At 43.1% G+C, this 20,186-nt stretch overlaps 1 protein-coding gene across 1 annotated transcript in view; it reads right to left on the reverse strand.

Annotated features, from left to right (window-relative positions):
- The window catches only part of slc1a1 (solute carrier family 1 member 1), a gene marked incomplete at both ends in the record, with an annotated part of 52,150 nt that overhangs the window by 25,138 nt on the left and 6,826 nt on the right, over window positions 1-20,186 (reverse strand). Inside the window, 10 exons of the mRNA XM_080792287.1 lie at window positions 5,116-5,250; window positions 7,002-7,196; window positions 7,579-7,701; window positions 8,649-8,756; window positions 9,456-9,640; window positions 11,573-11,671; window positions 13,313-13,355; window positions 14,884-14,998; window positions 16,217-16,309; window positions 17,981-18,121. Of these exons, the coding sequence (XP_080648413.1) occupies window positions 5,116-5,250; window positions 7,002-7,196; window positions 7,579-7,701; window positions 8,649-8,756; window positions 9,456-9,640; window positions 11,573-11,671; window positions 13,313-13,355; window positions 14,884-14,998; window positions 16,217-16,309; window positions 17,981-18,121 (1,237 nt within the window). The remainder of the gene's footprint in view (window positions 1-5,115; window positions 5,251-7,001; window positions 7,197-7,578; window positions 7,702-8,648; window positions 8,757-9,455; window positions 9,641-11,572; window positions 11,672-13,312; window positions 13,356-14,883; window positions 14,999-16,216; window positions 16,310-17,980; window positions 18,122-20,186) is intronic.

Consider the following 20,186-nt stretch of genomic DNA (forward strand, 5'->3'; position numbering starts at 1 on the left):
TTTTGATGATTTGACAAAAATGAAAAAATGACAAAAACGATGGGTTATAGCCTATGTTTTTTGAAATTTTGAAAAAAAAAGTTAGCCTCGTTTCTCATCATTTTGGACCGTGGGCTATAGCCCATATCGTACGGCATACTATAGCGCGCAGTTTTTCATCATTTTTGAGGATTTGAAAAAAATGACGAAATGACAAAAACGATGGGTTATAGCCCATGTTTTTTGAAATGTTGAAAAAAAAAGTTAGCCTCGTTTCTCATCATTTTGGACCGTGGGCTATAGCTCATATCGTACGGCATACTATAGCGCGCAGTTTTTCATCATTTTTGAAGATTTGAAAAAAATGACGAAATGACAAAAACGATGGGTTATAGCCCATGTTTTTTGAAATGTTGAAAAAAAAAGTTAGCCTCGTTTCTCATCATTTTGGACCGTGGCCTATAGCCCATATCGTACGGCATACTATAGCGCGCAGTTTTTCATCATTTTTGATGATTTGACAAAAATGAAAAAATGACAAAAACGATGGGTTATAGCCCATGTTTTTTGAAATTTTGAAAAAAAAAGTTAGCCTCGTTTCTCATCATTTTGGACCGTGGGCTATAGCCCATATCGTACGGCATACTATAGCGCGCAGTTTTTCATCATTTTTGAGGATTTAAAAAAAATGACGAAATGACAAAAACGATGGGTTATAGCCCATGTTTTTTGAAATGTTGAAAAAAAAAGTTAGCCTCGTTTCTCATCATTTTGGACCGTGGGCTATAGCCCATATCGTACGGCATACTATAGCGCGCAGTTTTTCATCATTTTTGAAGATTTGAAAAAAATGAAAAAATGACAAAAACGATGCGTTATAGCCCATGTTTTTTGAAATTTTGAAAAAAAAAGTTAGCCTCGTTTCTCATCATTTTGGAACGTGGGCTATAGCCCATATCGTACGGCATACTATAGCGCGCAGTTTTTCATCATTTTTGAGGATTTGAAAAAAATGACGAAATGACAAAAACGATGGGTTATAGCCCATGTTTTTTGAAATGTTGAAAAAAAAAGTTAGCCTCGTTTCTCATCATTTTGGACCGTGGGCTATAGCCCATATCGTACGGCATACTATAGCGCGCAGTTTTTCATCATTTTTGAAGATTTGAAAAAAATGACGAAATGACAAAAACGATGGGTTATAGCCCATGTTTTTTGAAATTTTGAAAAAAAAAGTTATCCTCGTTTCTCATCATTTTGGACCATGGGCTATAGCCTATATCGTACGGCATACTATAGCGCGCCGTTTTTCATCATTTTTGATGATTTGACAAAAATGAAAAAATGACAAAAACGATGGGTTATAGCCTATGTTTTTGAAATTTTGAAAAAAAAAGTTAGCCTCGTTTCTCATCATTTTGGACCGTGGGCTATAGCCCATATCGTACGGCATACTATAGCGCGCAGTTTTTCATCATTTTTGAGGATTTGAAAAAAATGACGAAATGACAAAAACGATGGGTTATAGCCCATGTTTTTTGAAATGTTGAAAAAAAAAGTTAGCCTCGTTTCTCATCATTTTGGACCGTGGGCTATAGCTCATATCGTACGGCATACTATAGCGCGCAGTTTTTCATCATTTTTGAAGATTTGAAAAAAATGACGAAATGACAAAAACGATGGGTTATAGCCCATGTTTTTTGAAATGTTGAAAAAAAAAGTTAGCCTCGTTTCTCATCATTTTGGACCGTGGGCTATAGCCCATATCGTACGGCATACTATAGCGCGCAGTTTTTCATCATTTTTGATGATTTGACAAAAATGAAAAAATGACAAAAACGATGGGTTATAGCCCATGTTTTTTGAAATTTTGAAAAAAAAAGTTAGCCTCGTTTCTCATCATTTTGGACCGTGGGCTATAGCCCATATCGTACGGCATACTATAGCGCGCAGTTTTTCATCATTTTTGAGGATTTTAAAAAAATGACGAAATGACAAAAACGATGGGTTATAGCCCATGTTTTTTGAAATGTTGAAAAAAAAAGTTAGCCTCGTTTCTCATCATTTTGGACCGTGGGCTATAGCCCATATCGTACGGCATACTATAGCGCGCAGTTTTTCATCATTTTTGAAGATTTGAAAAAAATGAAAAAATGACAAAAACGATGCGTTATAGCCCATGTTTTTTGAAATTTTGAAAAAAAAAGTTAGCCTCGTTTCTCATCATTTTGGAACGTGGGCTATAGCCCATATCGTACGGCATACTATAGCGCGCAGTTTTTCATCATTTTTGAGGATTTGAAAAAAATGACGAAATGACAAAAACGATGGGTTATAGCCCATGTTTTTTGAAATGTTGAAAAAAAAAGTTAGCCTCGTTTCTCATCATTTTGGACCGTGGGCTATAGCCCATATCGTACGGCATACTATAGCGCGCAGTTTTTCATCATTTTTGAAGATTTGAAAAAAATGACGAAATGACAAAAACGATGGGTTATAGCCCATGTTTTTTGAAATTTTGAAAAAAAAAGTTATCCTCGTTTCTCATCATTTTGGACCATGGGCTATAGCCTATATCGTACGGCATACTATAGCGCGCCGTTTTTCATCATTTTTGATGATTTGACAAAAATGAAAAAATGACAAAAACGATGGGTTATAGCCTATGTTTTTTGAAATTTTGAAAAAAAAAGTTAGCCTCGTTTCTCATCATTTTGGACCGTGGGCTATAGCCCATATCGTACGGCATACTATAGCGCGCAGTTTTTCATCATTTTTGAGGATTTGAAAAAAATGACGAAATGACAAAAACGATGGGTTATAGCCCATGTTTTTTGAAATGTTGAAAAAAAAAGTTAGCCTCGTTTCTCATCATTTTGGACCGTGGGCTATAGCCCATATCGTACGGCATACTATAGCGCGCAGTTTTTCATCATTTTTGAAGATTTGAAAAAAATGACGAAATGACAAAAACGATGGGTTATAGCCCATGTTTTTTGAAATTTTGAAAAAAAAAGTTATCCTCGTTTCTCATCATTTTGGACCATGTGCTATAGCCTATATCGTACGGCATACTATAGCGCGCCGTTTTTCATCATTTTTGATGATTTGACAAAAATGAAAAAATGACAAAAACGATGGGTTATAGCCCATGTTTTTTGAAATTTTGAAAAAAAAAGTTAGCCTCGTTTCTCATCATTTTGGACCGTGGGCTATAGCCCATATCGTACGGCATACTATAGCGCGCAGTTTTTCATCATTTTTGAAGATTTGAAAAAAATGACGAAATGACAAAAACGATGGGTTATAGCCCATGTTTTTTGAAATTTTGAAAAAAAAAGTTAGCCTCGTTTCTCATCATTTTGGACCATGGGCTATAGCCTATATCGTACGGCATACTATAGCGCGCCGTTTTTCATCATTTTTGATGATTTGACAAAAATGAAAAAATGACAAAAACGATGGGTTATAGCCCATGTTTTTTGAAATTTTGAAAAAAGAAGTTAGCCTCGTTTCTCATCATTTTGGACCGTGGGCTATAGCCCATATCGTACGGCATACTATAGCGCGCAGTTTTTCATCATTTTTGAGGATTTGAAAAAAATGACGAAATGACAAAAACGATGGGTTATAGCCCATGTTTTTTGAAATGTTGAAAAAAAAAGTTAGCCTCGTTTCTCATCATTTTGGACCGTGGTCTATAGCCCATATCGTACGGCATACTATAGCGCACAGTTTTTCATCATTTTTGAAGATTTGAAAAAAATGACGTCTTATGAAGGTCATTTATACTGCTCAAGGTCATTGATATTGGTCAAGGTCATTGAGCGGCACGCTATAGTGCGCAATTCTTCATCATTGTTGAGGATTTGAAAAAAGGTGAAAATCGCGGAAAAGCTAAAGGCTATAGTCCATGGTGTCGGAGGGCATACTATAGTATGTCGTTTTTCACAATTTCGGAGGATTTGAAAAAAAGGTGAAAATCGCGGAAAAGCTAAAGGCTATAGTCTATGGTGTCGGAGGGCATACTATAGTATGTCGTTTTTCACGATTTCGGAGGATTTGAAAAAAAGGTGAAAATCGCGGAAAAGCGAAAGGCTATAGTCCATGGTCACAGACTGCATACTGGTCAAGGTCATTTATACTGGTCAAGGTTATTTATACTGGTGAAGCCTTTCGCTTTTCCGCGATTTTCACCTTTTTTTTCAAATCCTCCGAAATCTCACGGAGATATATAATGTCACAGAGATATATAATGTAATATAATATACAGTATATGAGATATATAATGTCTCACCCTAGTGAGACATTATATACTTCACCTCCTCGTGTGTGGGCTAGGGAGGCACACCCTAGTGAGACATATATACTTCACCGTGCAACGGTATTGCACGCCATGAACAGCTGACATACAAGCTCACAGCGCGTCACGCATGCGACCGTTGTGCAACGTGGAGCTCTGCTGTTCTCGGCCGTTCTCTGCGCGCCCTCACGCGACGGGGGAACATAAAATAGGCTTGATGGGCTGCGCCTGCGCAAGCACGAGCAGGTTCTGCTGCTGTGATCATAAAGCGCCCGCTACGGTCTGAAGACAGTGACTGTAGCCTAGGTGTGGTTTTGAGGACAACTGCTTTGAATCGCTTTCATTGTGTACGGCGAACAGAAACCAAGTGATTTTATATTTCAAGGGCGAGAGATCACAATAAAAATACAAAGCAATCTTCCTCCGTACTGGGAGAAAAAACTGCATCTGAAAGTTTGATGGGATGCATTTTTGGGTGAGTGATGACAATCACTTCCCCGCCCAGATTTTTCCTGCCCTTCCGGGGCTCCTCTAACCCTTAGGCCACCGCTGCCACCATTACATCACCTAATCAACATGAGTTAGAATTTAATATATTAGCGCCCCTCACTTCACACGGGTGTTATTTTTTACATGCAGTGCAGTTAGTGACCACTTTTACGTTGCACGTGAGAGATAGAGAGAGAGAGAGAGAGAGAGAGAGAGAGAGAGAGAGAGAGAGCCTATTGCATATGCCTTTACTATTACATAATTTACGGTAAAATGCTGTTTCTGAAAGTCACAAATCAAAGTGCAGATCGAAGGACACCACACAAACAGTAAGCTGAACTCACAGGAGCCAATCCACTGCGACGATCAGCGTGACATCATTGGCTGGTAGTCCGACCGCCGTTAACACGATCACCATGGTGACGAGGCCGGCATTGGGGACGCCCGCAGCCCCGATGCTGGCGACTGTCGCTGTTATGCTGAAACAGACACAGATACTGTCGCTGTTATGCTGAAACAGACACAGATACTGTTGCTGTTATGCTGAAACAGACACAGATACTGTTGCTGTTATGCTGAAACAGACACAGATACTGTTGCTGTTATGCTGAAACAGACACAGATACTGTTGCTGTTATGCTGAAACAGATACTGTTATATATGCAGAAACAGATCTACTGTCACGGTCACTTATGCTGAAACAAACACAGATACTGGCTACTGCCTAGTGTCACTGTTATATACTGAAACAGAACAAACACAGATACTGGCTACTGCCTAGTGTCACTGTTATATACTGAAACAGAACAAACACAGATACTGGCTACTGCCTAGTGTCACTGTTATATACTGAAACAGAACAAACACAGATACTGGCTACTGCCTAGTGCCACTGTTATATACTGAAACAGAACAAACACAGATACTGGCTACTGCCTAGTGCCACTGTTATATACTGAAACAGAACAAACACAGATACTGGCTACTGCCTAGTGCCACTGTTATATACTGAAACAGAACAAACACAGATACTGGCTACTGCCTAGTGCCACTGTTATATACTGAAACAGAACAAACACAGATACTGGCTACTGCCTAGTGCCACTGTTATATACTGAAACAGAGCGTAGGGCTGTGTCTTAAGTACCAGGCCAAAGAGCATTGATCACGCCTCCAGGTCTTAAGTTAAGTAATAAGACCTGGTACTTAAGACACGCAAAATACAGCAGAGAGTGCATGGATACTGACACTGTTATGTTGAAACAAACAGATACTGGCTACTGTCACTGTTATATATCTCTTTGACTCGTAGTTTAATTAACACCCGTTATCTACCAACTACGATATATATCTTGTAGATATATCGCTTCATATCAAATATGAAACGGTTTAGCTAAAAATCTACTTTTAGCACTGCTAGGCAACGCCTTGCTCACCCCCGCCCACACAAAACATGCGCGCGCATCCCATAGAGTTCTGTTAAAATTACGAACTTCTCTCGGAAACTACGGCACTGTCCGTGGTGTTGATCATCCATCCGAGGTTCGGATCTGATTTGTGTTTTTTTAACGGCATCACGATTAAAATATTGACGTTTCTGGCGAAAGATAGACATAGTACCACCAGTGGCCACAGGGTGGCAGCAAAAGCATTAAGCAGAAACAGAGATAGATACTGGCTATCACTGTATGTTTCCCTGGAGTTCCCCAGTGTATTTTCCTCATGCTCTTGTTTGGTGATTGTCTGTCCGTCCGTACGGGGTCCCTGGCAGAAGATATTTTCAGATGGGGGTCCCGTGGGCCAAATACAGATCAATGTGGGCGTCCTCCTTGACAATAATAATCTAATCTCCATCATGTCTTCTGATGGAGGAACAACCAATAGATATAGAAAGGTAAGAAACCTCCTTCGGCTCTCGGGCGTGTGTGCTCAAGTGAGGGCGAGCTTCCGCGTTGGTGCTTCACTAGTCTCGCGTAGCCAGACAACTTTTTCTGAAGGTCACGCGAGAGTCTCGCATAAGCTCTCGCAGCGAGACTAGTGCTACACAGAAGCTTCTGCGCGTCACAGAGCGGACGTTCGGGTCTGACAAGTCCCGGAAAAGTCGCGCTGTGATTGGCCAGTAGTCACTCGAGTGGCAGCGTGGTTTAGCGTGGATGCACGTCGCTCCAATGACCTGCAGCGCCCAATGAGGTCGATATTGTTTAATATCCATGGGAACAGCGGCACCCACCTGATGGTGACGATCTGGCCCACGTCCAGCTGGTAGTCGTTGAGCTGGGCGATAAAGATGGCAGCCACGGCCTCGTAGAGCGCGGTGCCGTCCATGTTGATGGTGGCGCCGACCGGCAGAACGAACCGCGTGATGCGCTTGTCGATGCGGTTGTTCTCCTCGGCGCAGCGGAAGGTGACGGGCAGCGTGGCCGAGCTGTTACGGAAACACACAGGAGCAGTCAGTCAGACAGACAACTTGGATCTCCATATTTCAACTATACGTGGATTTCTTGTCTTCCCAGGAGCTCCCCAGCTAAAGTTGTTAATACAGCATCGCACTCATTTTAACCTCTTTATCCAGATTGTATACGTTGGCTATTCAAAAATGACACACTGACCTGGAGGAGATCATCAGTGCGGTGACCAGGGCCTGGGCCATCACACACACACACACGCATGCACACACACACACACACACGCACGCACGCATGCACACACGCATGCACACACACACACGCACGCACGCATGCATGCACACACGCGCATGCACACGAACACACCCACCCACACACACACACACACACACGAACACACACCTGGATGAAATCATCAGAGCGGTGACCAGGGCCTGGGCCATGCCTAGTGTGAAGGTGAACGGATTCTTCCTCACGATGATGAAGAAGATGAGCGGCAGACAGACGGTGGCGTGGATGGCCAGCCTGAGAGGACAGACAACCAATCAGAGACAAGCCTGAGGGGACAAACATCTGACCTCAGCTTTCAAACCGATTGGCTGCGTATGGATCATGATTATCTTTCTGACACGCGTGAAGCCATCCGCGCGCGGAACGGAGCCACAAAGAATATTCGATGGTTTTTCAAAGGTTAGTGAAAAGAACTCTCCGAAAACTCGGCAGGCAACAGGATAGAAGATGTTTTAAATACTGGTAGTCAATGTGTCAATGGGTTACAAATCCTATAATTGGTTTAACGGTTTAAAACGATTCACCATTAACCTCCCTGGTTGCTGCGTGAGTGGACACACTTGCGACGTTCCCAGACGCAGCCATCCTCCCTCTGAGCACACACAACCCGAGCACCGCCGAGCGAGTTAACGCGACCGGGATTTACTGTCCATAGTATTTAAGCCCATGTCCGTTAAGATTTAGAGGCGGAGGAGGGGCTGAACGGCCGACCCATGCTCTCATTAACCGCATCTGCAGCCCGAGCACTTTTAAATGTCCTTGGCCCTTATCAGCGCACACACAGAGCTCAGCTTTTTTCTTTTACAGGATCTCTGGAGCGCGAATCAGCCCCAAATGTCAGCCGTAAATCCCTGTGTGTGTGCGTGCGTGCGTGTGGTGGAAAGTAACTAAGTACATTTACTCAAGCCAACATTTTAGGTATCACTTTTCACTAGCCTACTTTTACTGTGATTATTATGACAAAACGTACATTAACCACTTCAGCCCCTGTACATATTTGGCGCATCTCAGAGCGACGCGTTCTGAGCTAGTACTGTAGATATGCTATTCTCAAAAGATTGTTATACATTTAGAAAACTTGAAATGAGACACATTCTGCACAATGAGGACTTTCACGTTTGGTACTATAAGGGTGTTACCCGCTCAGCACAGTCACCATGTCGTGCGTGCGTGCGTGTTACCCGCTCAGCACCGTGACCATGTAGAGGCCCATCTTCCTGAAGATCTCCCAGTCATCCACCTCGATGATCTTGGCGGCGATCAGGAACAGGATTCCCACAGGCATGTAGCTGCAAAGGACAAGTCAGACACTGAGCGCTTAACCCCTTTAGACCTGAGACCAGATTCTACACAATGTCTGAAAAACCTCTGTTTCTATATCAGTGGTGCTCAAACTATCTCATGTCACGGACCCCAACATTATATATGTAATTGGCCGCCGACCCCAATCTGAAAATATGTTGTTCCAGGGTAGAGTTAAAAACGTTCACTCTGAAAGAATATAATATTAAAAGATTTGCGCCACATTTTCACGATTTTTCAAATAAATAGCAGAACTACAAGCTCGTTTGTGAGGGTACCTACCCTAGGGGACACGGGGAGAACATGCAAACTCCACACAGAAAGGCCCTTTCACCAACCCCGCCTCGGGTATGGGCACTGATGACACGGAGGAGAGAACACGGCCCCAGCGCCCACAGCGTCCCGAGCGGGAATCAAACCCAGGACCTTCTAGCTGTGAGGCGACAGCACTACCGACTGTACCACCGTACTACTGATTTGGCGTGGCTTTCACCCCATTATCTCAGTTGGGGAAAATGCACTCCCAACAACATTATTTACGATTCAGTTATACGATAGCATTCGAATGGGGTGCGCTTGCATATATTAGCTTGTGTTTTGCCAATTGTGTGCCTATATTACCTACAGTATGACATATACCAGAATAGGGTTCATGTGGTTAATATTGAATAACATTATACATATACCACATGATTATCTGGACCAGTTTCATGGTGGCTTCATTCAAAGCGTCGAAGAACTCCAGCAGGATCCTCCCTCGCTCGCCCATCTTCCCGATGACGAGGCCGAAGGCCACGCAGAACACGATGAGGCCCAGCACGTTGATTCCATCAGTATACGCCCCGACGATCTTATACTCCTTGGTGATGTTCTGAGAACAGGAGAGGAGAGAAAGAATACGATCTTATACTCCCTGGTAGAAGAGAAGAGAAGAGAAGAGAAGAGAAGAGAAGAGAAGAGAAGAGAAGAGAAGAGAAGAGAAACCCATTCATGCTGGGTCAGTGAGCATTCCGGGGCTCTAGGAAGCTCTTCTTTTTACTACCTTTTCAGCTCACTGACTCTAAAGAGCCATTGATCAGCTGCACCGTTTTCTGTGCATGGGATCAGAGCACTCTGACCTTCGCCGGTGAGCTTGCAGATCTGCGCACGCACGCACGCACGCACGCACGCACGCACGCACACACACACACACACACACACACACACACACACACACACACACACACACACACACACACACACACACACACACACACACACACACACACACACACACACACACACACACACACACACACACACACACACACACACACACACACACACACACACACACACACACACACACACACACACACACACACACACACACACACACACACACACACACACACACACACACACACACACACACACACACACACACACACGGCAACAAGCAGTGCCAGGCTTCCTAATTACATTCCATTCAAGGATGAATTTGACCTGGATGATAACAAATTTGACCTGGATGATAACATGCAGGTCAGCTTAAATGTCTGTCTGTCTGTCTGTCTGTTCATTATTTAATTTAGATAGCATATGACAATTTATATGTATTTGATGTATTACCATGTGTTGTTCTTGCTTACTTTTAAGTCTCTCTCTAGATTAACCCTCTAAGACCCGCATTAATTTCTACTTGCAAGAAATAGCGTCTGCTAAATACCTAAATTGTAAATTGTGTTTGCTAATGCATTTCTGCTGCAATTACGACTGGATTTAGTAGCATTTTAACCACACCCAATTAAAACCAATCACCCAGGAAGCATGTTAATAATGCAGGGTGTAAATGGGACCATTGTTGTCATGTTTTGGCTGAGAGCAGAGAGTGCTGAGGCAAACTGCAGACCCACGCACGGTGATATATCGTCCCCACAGCTGCAAGGAAAAGATAGGGGGGTCTGACTGCCACGTTGCTCTGTATTTACTATTTACACATGTATTATCAACTGACAGCAATGCATTCTCCAACCCTTCTCTTCACATACAGATGCTTGGTCGGGACCACTTGGCATCGCCTTTTAACACACTGGGAAGAACCCCTTTAAAGTCATGGTTTTACGCTGCACTGAGTATGCACCCCTAGACATAGTTTTTATAAGATGAAGTTTAGGAATAAGGTTAGGCCTAGGCATAGTTTTACCGAGGATAAGGTTAGGTTTGGCGTAGTTTTATTGAGGTTAAGATTAGGGTTGGGCATAAAGTTTTACTGAGATTTGGCAGATTTGACCCACTGTGAGCATGCATTTTGGGGGTGAGCGTTCTTGCATTCCTCTTATAGACAGGGTTGTTATGTGACTGACGATGGAATTTGAAAGTTTGTCACGTGACTGACGAAGGAATGCAGACCTAATTGATAACAAGGCAACATGTTGCTATATTAAAACCATTGTAAACAAGTTAAACAACGTCAAAGAAGGCAGGAACTTCCTCAGGTCTCGACACTCTTCATATCCATGCATTAGACCTCAAATTTGACCAGACCAAGTATTTAAGCAGGAGGAGTAGGAAGTGAGAATGCCTTGCTCATAGGCGGCGATTAAAGCGCGACTCCGTTTTCTGGGGCTGAAGGGAGCGCATTGGCTTGTGATTGGGTGAGACGGACCATCATAGAGATAGGGAGCGTTCTGCTCTGGGGGGGGGGGAGGATTTAGTATTCTAGTAAACTATTCGACTTGCCTACCGGGTTGCAACTCGGACAGGGCAGAGTTGGCCCAGGTGAACTTCGCAACGTTCGACATGGCAACTCGCTCACACCTACCTCCATGGCTGCCATGAGGCTGGTGGTGAGAGGCTGGATCGTAGTGGCGTTCTCCGTCGTCACCCTGGCCGGCTCCAGCTCTTTGCGCTTCGTCTTGTACTGCAGTGGAATCAAAGGCAAAGTCGTACGATTTGTCACACACGTTACCGCAGTGAAATTTGTTCTCCGCATTTGACCCATCTCTTGGAGCAGTTGAGCCGCAGCCAAGGAGCGGTGAGCTGCAGCTGTGCCGCGCTCGGGAATCATTTGATTAGTAGATTTGACCCCCCAATCCAACCCATTGATGCTGAGTGTCAAGTAGGGAGGCATTGGGTCCCATTTTTTACAGTCTTTGGTATGACCCAGCCGGGAATCGAACCGCGACCTCCCAGTTTCAGGGCGGACACTTTTTTTTGTTTAGTCTTGTACTGCTGTGGAATGGTTAGTATTATTATGGTATGTTCACAAAGGCAAAGATACAGTCTATAGCAACATGAAGCTACGAAGCAAATCCGACGTTTGAAGCTGCTGCAAAAGCTACAAAGCTACAAATCGAAGCAGAGCTGGGTTCAACTCGCAGATGCAAAGTTACAAAGCTACAGCTGTAGCTGCAATGACGCAGCGAAGCATGAGCCAATCAAATTGTTCTATATTCCTCCTCCCTGCTTTTTCTTTTCCCCTGTTCTGTCTGACAAAAAATAATGCCTATAGGTCCAAAAAGACCTGTAGGTGAGACTCACTATGGGTATGGACGCACGCCTGACGTCGTCAGTGAGCAAAATAGGCTGTGATCTTTTGCATCTTTGCACATGCCTCGTGTGAACGCAACAGGGTTAACCCTGCAATGGAGTTTAGATTCACAATGTCACTCTCCGTCTCCATATTCTAACTTTTTGTGTTTTTTCGTAAATTAACGTTCTTATTTGATCATGCTACATCGTCACACAAGAGCATCAAAAGTATAGCAGATCCGAAAGCTCGAAATGTGGCACAAAGCGACACATTTCGAGCTTGTAGATCTGCTGCATTTGAATTTGAATCCTGAAAAGCAACAGCGTTGGACATATGAGGTTTCCACCCGGCAGAGACGACAGCGTTTCACATTCACCTATCCCGTAACCCCGGAGGGTCTTTGGGGCACCACAGACGACCTGTTGACCAGCTCTCTCCATCCCTCTCTGTCCTCGGCAGCTCTCATTGCCTCGCTGAGTTTCAAGTGTGTCCATTCTCCGATGTTATCTTCCCATCTTTTCTTTTGTCTCCCTCTTTTCCTGCCACCTCGTACGGTGCCTTGCAGGATGGTCTTTGCGAGGCCTGAGGATCTGGTGATGTGTCCGGACTCCGTACCACCTCAGTTTACGCTTTATGACAGTAGTAAGAAGGTCATCATGTGGGCCAATGGCTTGGCTGATCTTTTGCCGTACTACTACCTCGTTTGTGACGTGTTGGGTGTAGGAGATACCCATGAGTCTTCTGTAGCATCTCATCTCCATGCTCTGTATTCTCCTCTGAAGCTCAGCTGTAAGGGTCCAAGTTTCACAAGCATAAAGAAGGACTGCCATGACAAGTGATCGCAGTAGTGTCACCTTTGATGCCAGACTGATGTTTTTGTCTTTCCATATGGGCTTGAGTTTTGCCAGGGCAGCAGTTGTTTGCGCAATTCTGGCAAGGACCTCCCGTTTGGATTCTTCATCGGACACGATTGCTCCAAGATATTTGAAACATTCACATTCACATCATCAGATAAAGTATTTTACTGACCTGTTGAAAACAAGCCTGCACCAGGTTTTCAGGAAACATGTTTCTGTTGACAGGAGAAGAAGACAGTTGGAGGTGATGATGGGAATGATGGAATAATAAGAATATTTATTGTCCCTCAAGGATATTCCTCTTCTGACTCATGCATCTGTTTCACAGAACAACATAACACCAAGACAATATCCCACGTATCCCCAGGATACGTGGGAAGTCTGATAATCTAACGGCCTTATACTCATACTCCAATTTTAGGTGATAAGGTGACCACCGAAAACTACAACATGATGTCACTGAGCCGTGGTGGTAAGTGAGTCACCACTCACCCAAACACATCTCTCTGTTTTTACTAACCACGGTGGTCACCTTATCACCTAAAACTGGAGTATGAATAGGTCTTTAGAGGCAATGGGGGAATGTACAAACAGTATGTGGGAATGAATAGTGGCCTGAAAGCTTATAATCGTTTTGAATATATATATATATATATATATTATTTTTTTAATTCAGTTAGTTTTAATTTGTTTTTTTAGAGTGGATTTGTCAGTTTGTATTTAGTTTCTATTTTTGAAAATGCTAATAGTTTTTTTTTATGCTTATTTTTCAGGTGCAGGATTGAGTGTGTAATAAAAACTTGACAAAAGATGTATTAGTATTCCACCACCAACCATCCACAAACGAAAACTAAGGGCACGTTGTCAATAGCATAGTTTGTTTTAGTCAGCTTTGTAAACACTCAATACAGTTTCAGTTTGTTATCGTTTATTTCATAAAAATGTCTTCAATTTTAGTTTCCTTTATTTAGTTATAACTGTAATAACCTTGGTCTGCAAAACTGAAGCATGATTTATTTATATATACTTCATTGGGTGTCTCGTATCGGCGTCATGCATGCGCCTAAAAATAGCCTATCAACAACCTCTGCTATTTTTAGCGCATGGCCCCGTAACAAAGTCTATAAATCCAGCGTGATTTGTTTTCATCCAAAGGCCCACGCAGGTTCCCTCTGACATTATAGTAAACATTTTGGAGGTTGGCAATATGGCACACATTAAGGTAAATTAGGACAGATATTGTAGTAAAAAGAACAGCACATACTGGCATGTCCCCTCACACAATATTCCAAATCCTCCGGCGTACTCTATCTTAGCCAGTAGCACTTGCAATAGCCTCGACGACCTTACACCAACATTAACCCATTCTGACCGGGCACCCATTTTGGTGTTGGCATCATGTTATGCTTTAGCTATTGAAAAATAGCAGATCTACAAGCTCATATCGCGCCACCGAGTGGCGCGATACGAGCTTGTAGGTCTGCTATTTTTGAAAATTTCGAAGAACGACTGACATTTTTAGAATCTGATCTCAGGTCAGAATGGGTTCATCAGACCAGTGTGTGTCCAGTGGAAACCTCGTATGAATCTGATCTCAGGTCAGAATGGGTTAAGAGAAATCAAACAGCGAAAGTAGCTGATCGACAATCTGAAACGTGCTCCTCCATCCCGCAATGCTATTTGCTCGCTCACATGCGTGTCACTGTGTGCGTTCGGGGGTGGACTAAACAAAAATATTTTCACCTGACGAGGTCCAGCAGGGTGTCCACTGTGGTCACGTTGGGGGTGGTCCCCTCCCGTTCAATGTGGTCCGCCGTCTGGCTCACTCCAGGCTTGATGGTCATCACCAAGATGATACCTGGTGTAGAGGACAGGTGTTTAATCCATTAAGACCTGAGACCAGATTCTACAAATATCTTCTAAATCCAGAAAACATTTTTCCTCCCCGAAAAAAACCTATATGTCACGATACCTGATGGATCACAGATGTTTACAATATTCTACTGCTTGGCGATGGTGACAGACATGACTACAGTGCTCACAGACATGACTACAGCGCTCACAGACATGACTACAGCGCTCACAGACATGACTACAGCGCTCACAGACATGACTACAGCGCTCACAGACATGACTACAGCGCTCACAGACATGACTACAGCGCTCACAGACATGACTACAGCGCTCACAGACATGACTACAGAGCTCACAGACATGACTACAGCGCTCACAGACATGACTACAGCGCTCACAGACATGACTACAGCGCTCACAGACATGACTACAGCGCTCACAGACGATGTGGGCTGTCGTCGTAGCGGTGCACAGCAGAGTGGAATGACTGACAGCCTTATTTTCTTGTGCAAAGATTAAACTAGGGATTTGTTTGTAGTATTTGTAACGGAATGACACTGTTTTATTTATAGTATGTACAAAAAAAGGTTCCCTGACTTGCCTTTTGAACGATTGTCACATTGTTTGTCTTGTCCAAAGAACCAGAACCGTATAGCATTGAGGACATGAGGAGATGATAAGGCATGGCATGCTCTCACCCAGGATGACAGAACCGTATAGCATTGAGGACATGAGGAGATGATAACGCACGGCATGCTCTCACCCCGGATGACAGAACCGTATAGCATTGAGGACATGAGGAGATGATAACGCATGGCATGCTCTCACCCAGGATGACAGAACCGTATAGCATTGAGGACATGAGGAGATGATAACGCATGGCATGCTCTCATGCACCCAGGATGACAGAACCGTATAGCATTGAGGACATGAGGAGATGATAACGCATGGCATGCTCTCACCCAGGATGACAGAACCGTATAGCATTGAGGACATGAGGAGATGATAACGCATGGCATGCTCTCACCCAGGATGACAGAACCGTATAGCATTGAGGACATGAGGAGATGATAACGCACGGCATGCTCTCACCCAGGATGACAGAACCGTATAGCATTGAGGACATGAGGAGATGATAACGCATGGCATGCTCTCACCCAGGATGACAGAACCGTATAGCATTGAGGACATGAGGAGATGATAACGCATGGCATGCTCTCACCCAGGATGACGGCGATGATGGTGGTGGAGAAGTAATAGACGACGGCTCGCAGGCCGATCTTTCCAGAAACCTCAGAGTCCAGCGCTGCAACGCCTGTAGACACACAAGATTCCGTTATCAACCCCTGTAGATGGGGATGTCGAGATCACTTTTTTTTTTGTGCTCCAGATCCGATTCCGATCATTCGATTTAGAATATTTGCCGATACCAATTTTTCCCGATCCGATATTTATATTTTTTATAGAACACGTTTATGCCATATCACAGTACACAGTACAATACAATAATCCAACACCACGGACAATATCCAGTCTAATATCATGATATGTATATATATATATATATATATATATTATGGATATAATATTGATACTAGGGATCACGTTGTTAGTTTTTGTCACACAAATAATTGCGATTAACGATTTAATTGTTTTTTTGGCGTTGAACATTATTGTAACCACCCGAAGCAAAGAGTTTCGGAGTTCCCTTTAAAACATATTAAATATATATTAAAATATTTTCACACATTTGCAGAAGTGTGCAAGATCTAAAAGCTCATAGCGCAGCACAAAGTGACACGCTATGTGCTCGTATATTTGTTTTCTGGGTTTTAATCGGTTAAATAAATAAATAATGTGAGAATCACTGACAGCTTGGAAACCACTTCAAGTCATCATGCCACACCATTGTTTTGTAAAAATGGATTATAAAGAATCCATTAGCCTGAGGTCAGGTGACGGAACACATCCTCCATTAGGGATTAGACTACTTTAGGGATTGGGTCGTGGTTTCTTCAGAATATCCAGTAATTTGTCACTAACAATATGCAGGGGCGGCCTTAGGAATCTGGAGGCCCGTTTCAAGACCAAATATGAGGCCCCCATATACCTATGACATAATTATTTTGTTGATACAGCCGTATATTGATAGGAATAGTTTGACTGTTCAATATCACACGCAGCCATTACTCTAGACAATTAGCAACAACACCTTTCCTCATCCTGTCGTCCCTTCACAATTAAAGTGTCTCCCCTTTACCTCCCAATGCTGCACATTTTACCATGTTATTTACATAAAATAGGTGTAACTTTACTAACGTAACATTAACATTGTGGGAGAGAGCAAGGCAGTGAGTGAGTGAGAGAGAGAGAGAGAGAGGGCCAAGAGTGGTGGGGGTTGACTGAGGGGACTTCAGTGCACTGTACACTCTTGCTTCGTGTCCCAGGTTGGCTTGGTGTGGAATGTGCTAATTTGTCCCCTATATTCAAAGTCTGATTTCCATTGATTGTTACTGTACATATACCACCACAAAAGGCTCTGGTCAGTTTGGAACATTTACACTATTTTTTAAATTTATATCACTTAATTACTCATTATCTGTCAATGATATTCTTGTTATGTCATATACAAAATGCCTAATAAAAACAGTATTAAAAAAAAAGGCTCTGGTCAGGCTCTGCCAGTGGGCCTAATGAGGCCAACTCCTTTCACCTGTGCAATTTCCAGCCTCTGCCTCAGCCAATTGAGGCTCAACCAATCAGGCTCTGCAAGTGGGCCCAATTGATTGCCAAGTACACTTTTCACAGTCAGTTTGCCCACTTCACACACAGGTACACAGGCACATACACAGATCTCCATGTGGGACACCGGCTGACAGTTAAAACGGGTGCTATATATAGGTTCCCAAGTTGCATCGTTCCCAAGTGGGTCGGTGGCCGACTGCAACAGGCACGTACAGGTCTAGTCAAGGTTAACGAGGCGTACCTGTAATCATGCTGGAGATGATGAGCGGCAGGATGACCAGCTTCAGCATCCTCATCAGGATCTCTCCAGGGAAGCCAAAGTACTGCTTGTGCAGGTGAGACAGAGAAGTGTACTCCCTCACCACCACCCCCAGGGCGATCCCTGGAACAGACGCACGCACGCACGCACGCACGCACGCACGCACGCACACACGCACACGCACACACAGGAAGAAGTTTCATGAAAATGTGTCGTCCTACCCCTACTTTGTGTATCTCAAAATACCTCAAACCTGCAGATAAATATCTTGGATAACGCACTCACATTGAGAACAAAAACCAGACAGTCGAAATGATGCTCCAAATCTAAACCTACATCTGTTGTATGCAATACGTCGTAATGCGACACATTGTGAGCTTGTAGATATTCTAGATTCAAAAGATTTTAATGCAAATATACCTTGTGAAACAGAACTTTCTGCATCATGAGTACTTTTGGTACAGTGTATTTCTGCATTGCGGTATTGATACTTTTACTTTAAGTAAAAACGTTTTGTACTTTTCCCACCACTGCAGAATACCAAATGAAGAACTGTGCTTTGCATCGTTCTAAACATGGACAGTCCACATCAAGGTTGGCGAGCGGAAAGAAAAGTACATTTACTTAAGTACTGTAATTTTGAGGTATTTATACTTTACTGAGTATTTCCAATTTCCAATACTTTTACCTCTACTCTACTACATTTCAGAGGCAAATATTGTACTTTTAATCCACTACATTTATTTGAAAACCTTAGTTACTTTGTAGATTTTGATTATTATTACAAACCATACATTAACCACTTCAGCTCAATCAATTCAATACATTTCAGCCAATTGAAAATAGCCGTGCTTTAGTAGTATAGTATTTCTATATTGCAGTATTGATACTTTTACTATTTGAGTAAAAGTATCACATTTGTAAAACATTTGAGTATACTTTTTCCACCACTGCCTTTACGTTTCCATAGGAACGGCGTCATGTCATCTCCACCTGCTTCCTTGACGTCCAAACTCACACAGAACAGGACAGACTGTCCTCATGACAGGACAGTCATGTGTTACACAATAACCTTTCCTCCTGTAAACTGCAGCGATAGTATGAGTATGACAATATACAAGTTCCACTTTCTTTATTATTGTTGCTGTCGGGCAGAAACCTCACATCTCTATGTTTTATATGGAGATCAGTCGTGACAAGTATCAACGTGAAAAGTACATGAATGGGGCCTTTTGATTTGGTGTTGTGCCACGGCCTTCGGGGGGGGGGGGGGGGGGGGGTGATCCGTCACTGATGGAGATATATAAGATTATATATGAGATATATAAGATTTTTTTCTTCCATAAATGAATCATTGATCATGATTGATCATCAGAGTCATACAAAGCATCAAAAGTATAGCAGACCCACAAACACGTTTTGAATATAAAGATAGCTGAGCTACAAGCTCACTTTTTTGTCTGAGCTTATAGATCTGCTATTTCCCATAAAGAACACCCTTAACACACGTGAACACACATGAACCGTGCATGCACGCACGCACACACACGTGCAGTGTCGTGCACGCAGTGTCAGATTCCAGTATGAATAACACAACAGTCAAATCTGCAATGATTTGACTCAGTGCTAGAGAGAGTGGTAGAGAGAAAATGTGATTGAATGTGAACGCTAGGGCCTGCATGGCAGTTGTCATCCCCTGGGACCTTTAAACGACGCCCCTGAGTGACACAGTGAATGCATGTAATCATAGCACACAGTCGCCGCGGTATCAAGGGGGATGTGGATAGAATGGGATGGATTGTGTTCAGTCCTTCAAACGAGATGCTTCGATGGAAAACGGAGGGATCTGTAAATTAGACTAGGCTACTGTGTGTGTGTGTGTGTGTGTGTGTGTGTGTGTGTGTGTGTGTGTGTGTGTGTGTGTGTGTGTGTGTGTGTGTGTCTCAAAGTGGGGTGTGGGGTCCACGGAGGGTCCACCAGGCTGTCCCAAAACAACCCTTTAATATACTGGGAAGGCTGATTGCCGAAACCTTTTTGTGTAATGATCTTTGCCATGCCTTAACTTACAATAAAGGTTTTTTTTTTCACCTCACTGGAACAGAGTGCCTTGGATCCTCTTCTTTATTTTCATGATTTAAACCCTTATACTGTTCAGAAACCTGCCTAGCTGTGACATCAACCCATGAAT

Source organism: Protomyctophum bolini (genome assembly GCF_963924005.1).
Source record: "Protomyctophum bolini genome assembly, chromosome: 20".
Taxonomy (NCBI): Eukaryota; Metazoa; Chordata; class Actinopteri; order Myctophiformes; family Myctophidae; genus Protomyctophum; species Protomyctophum bolini.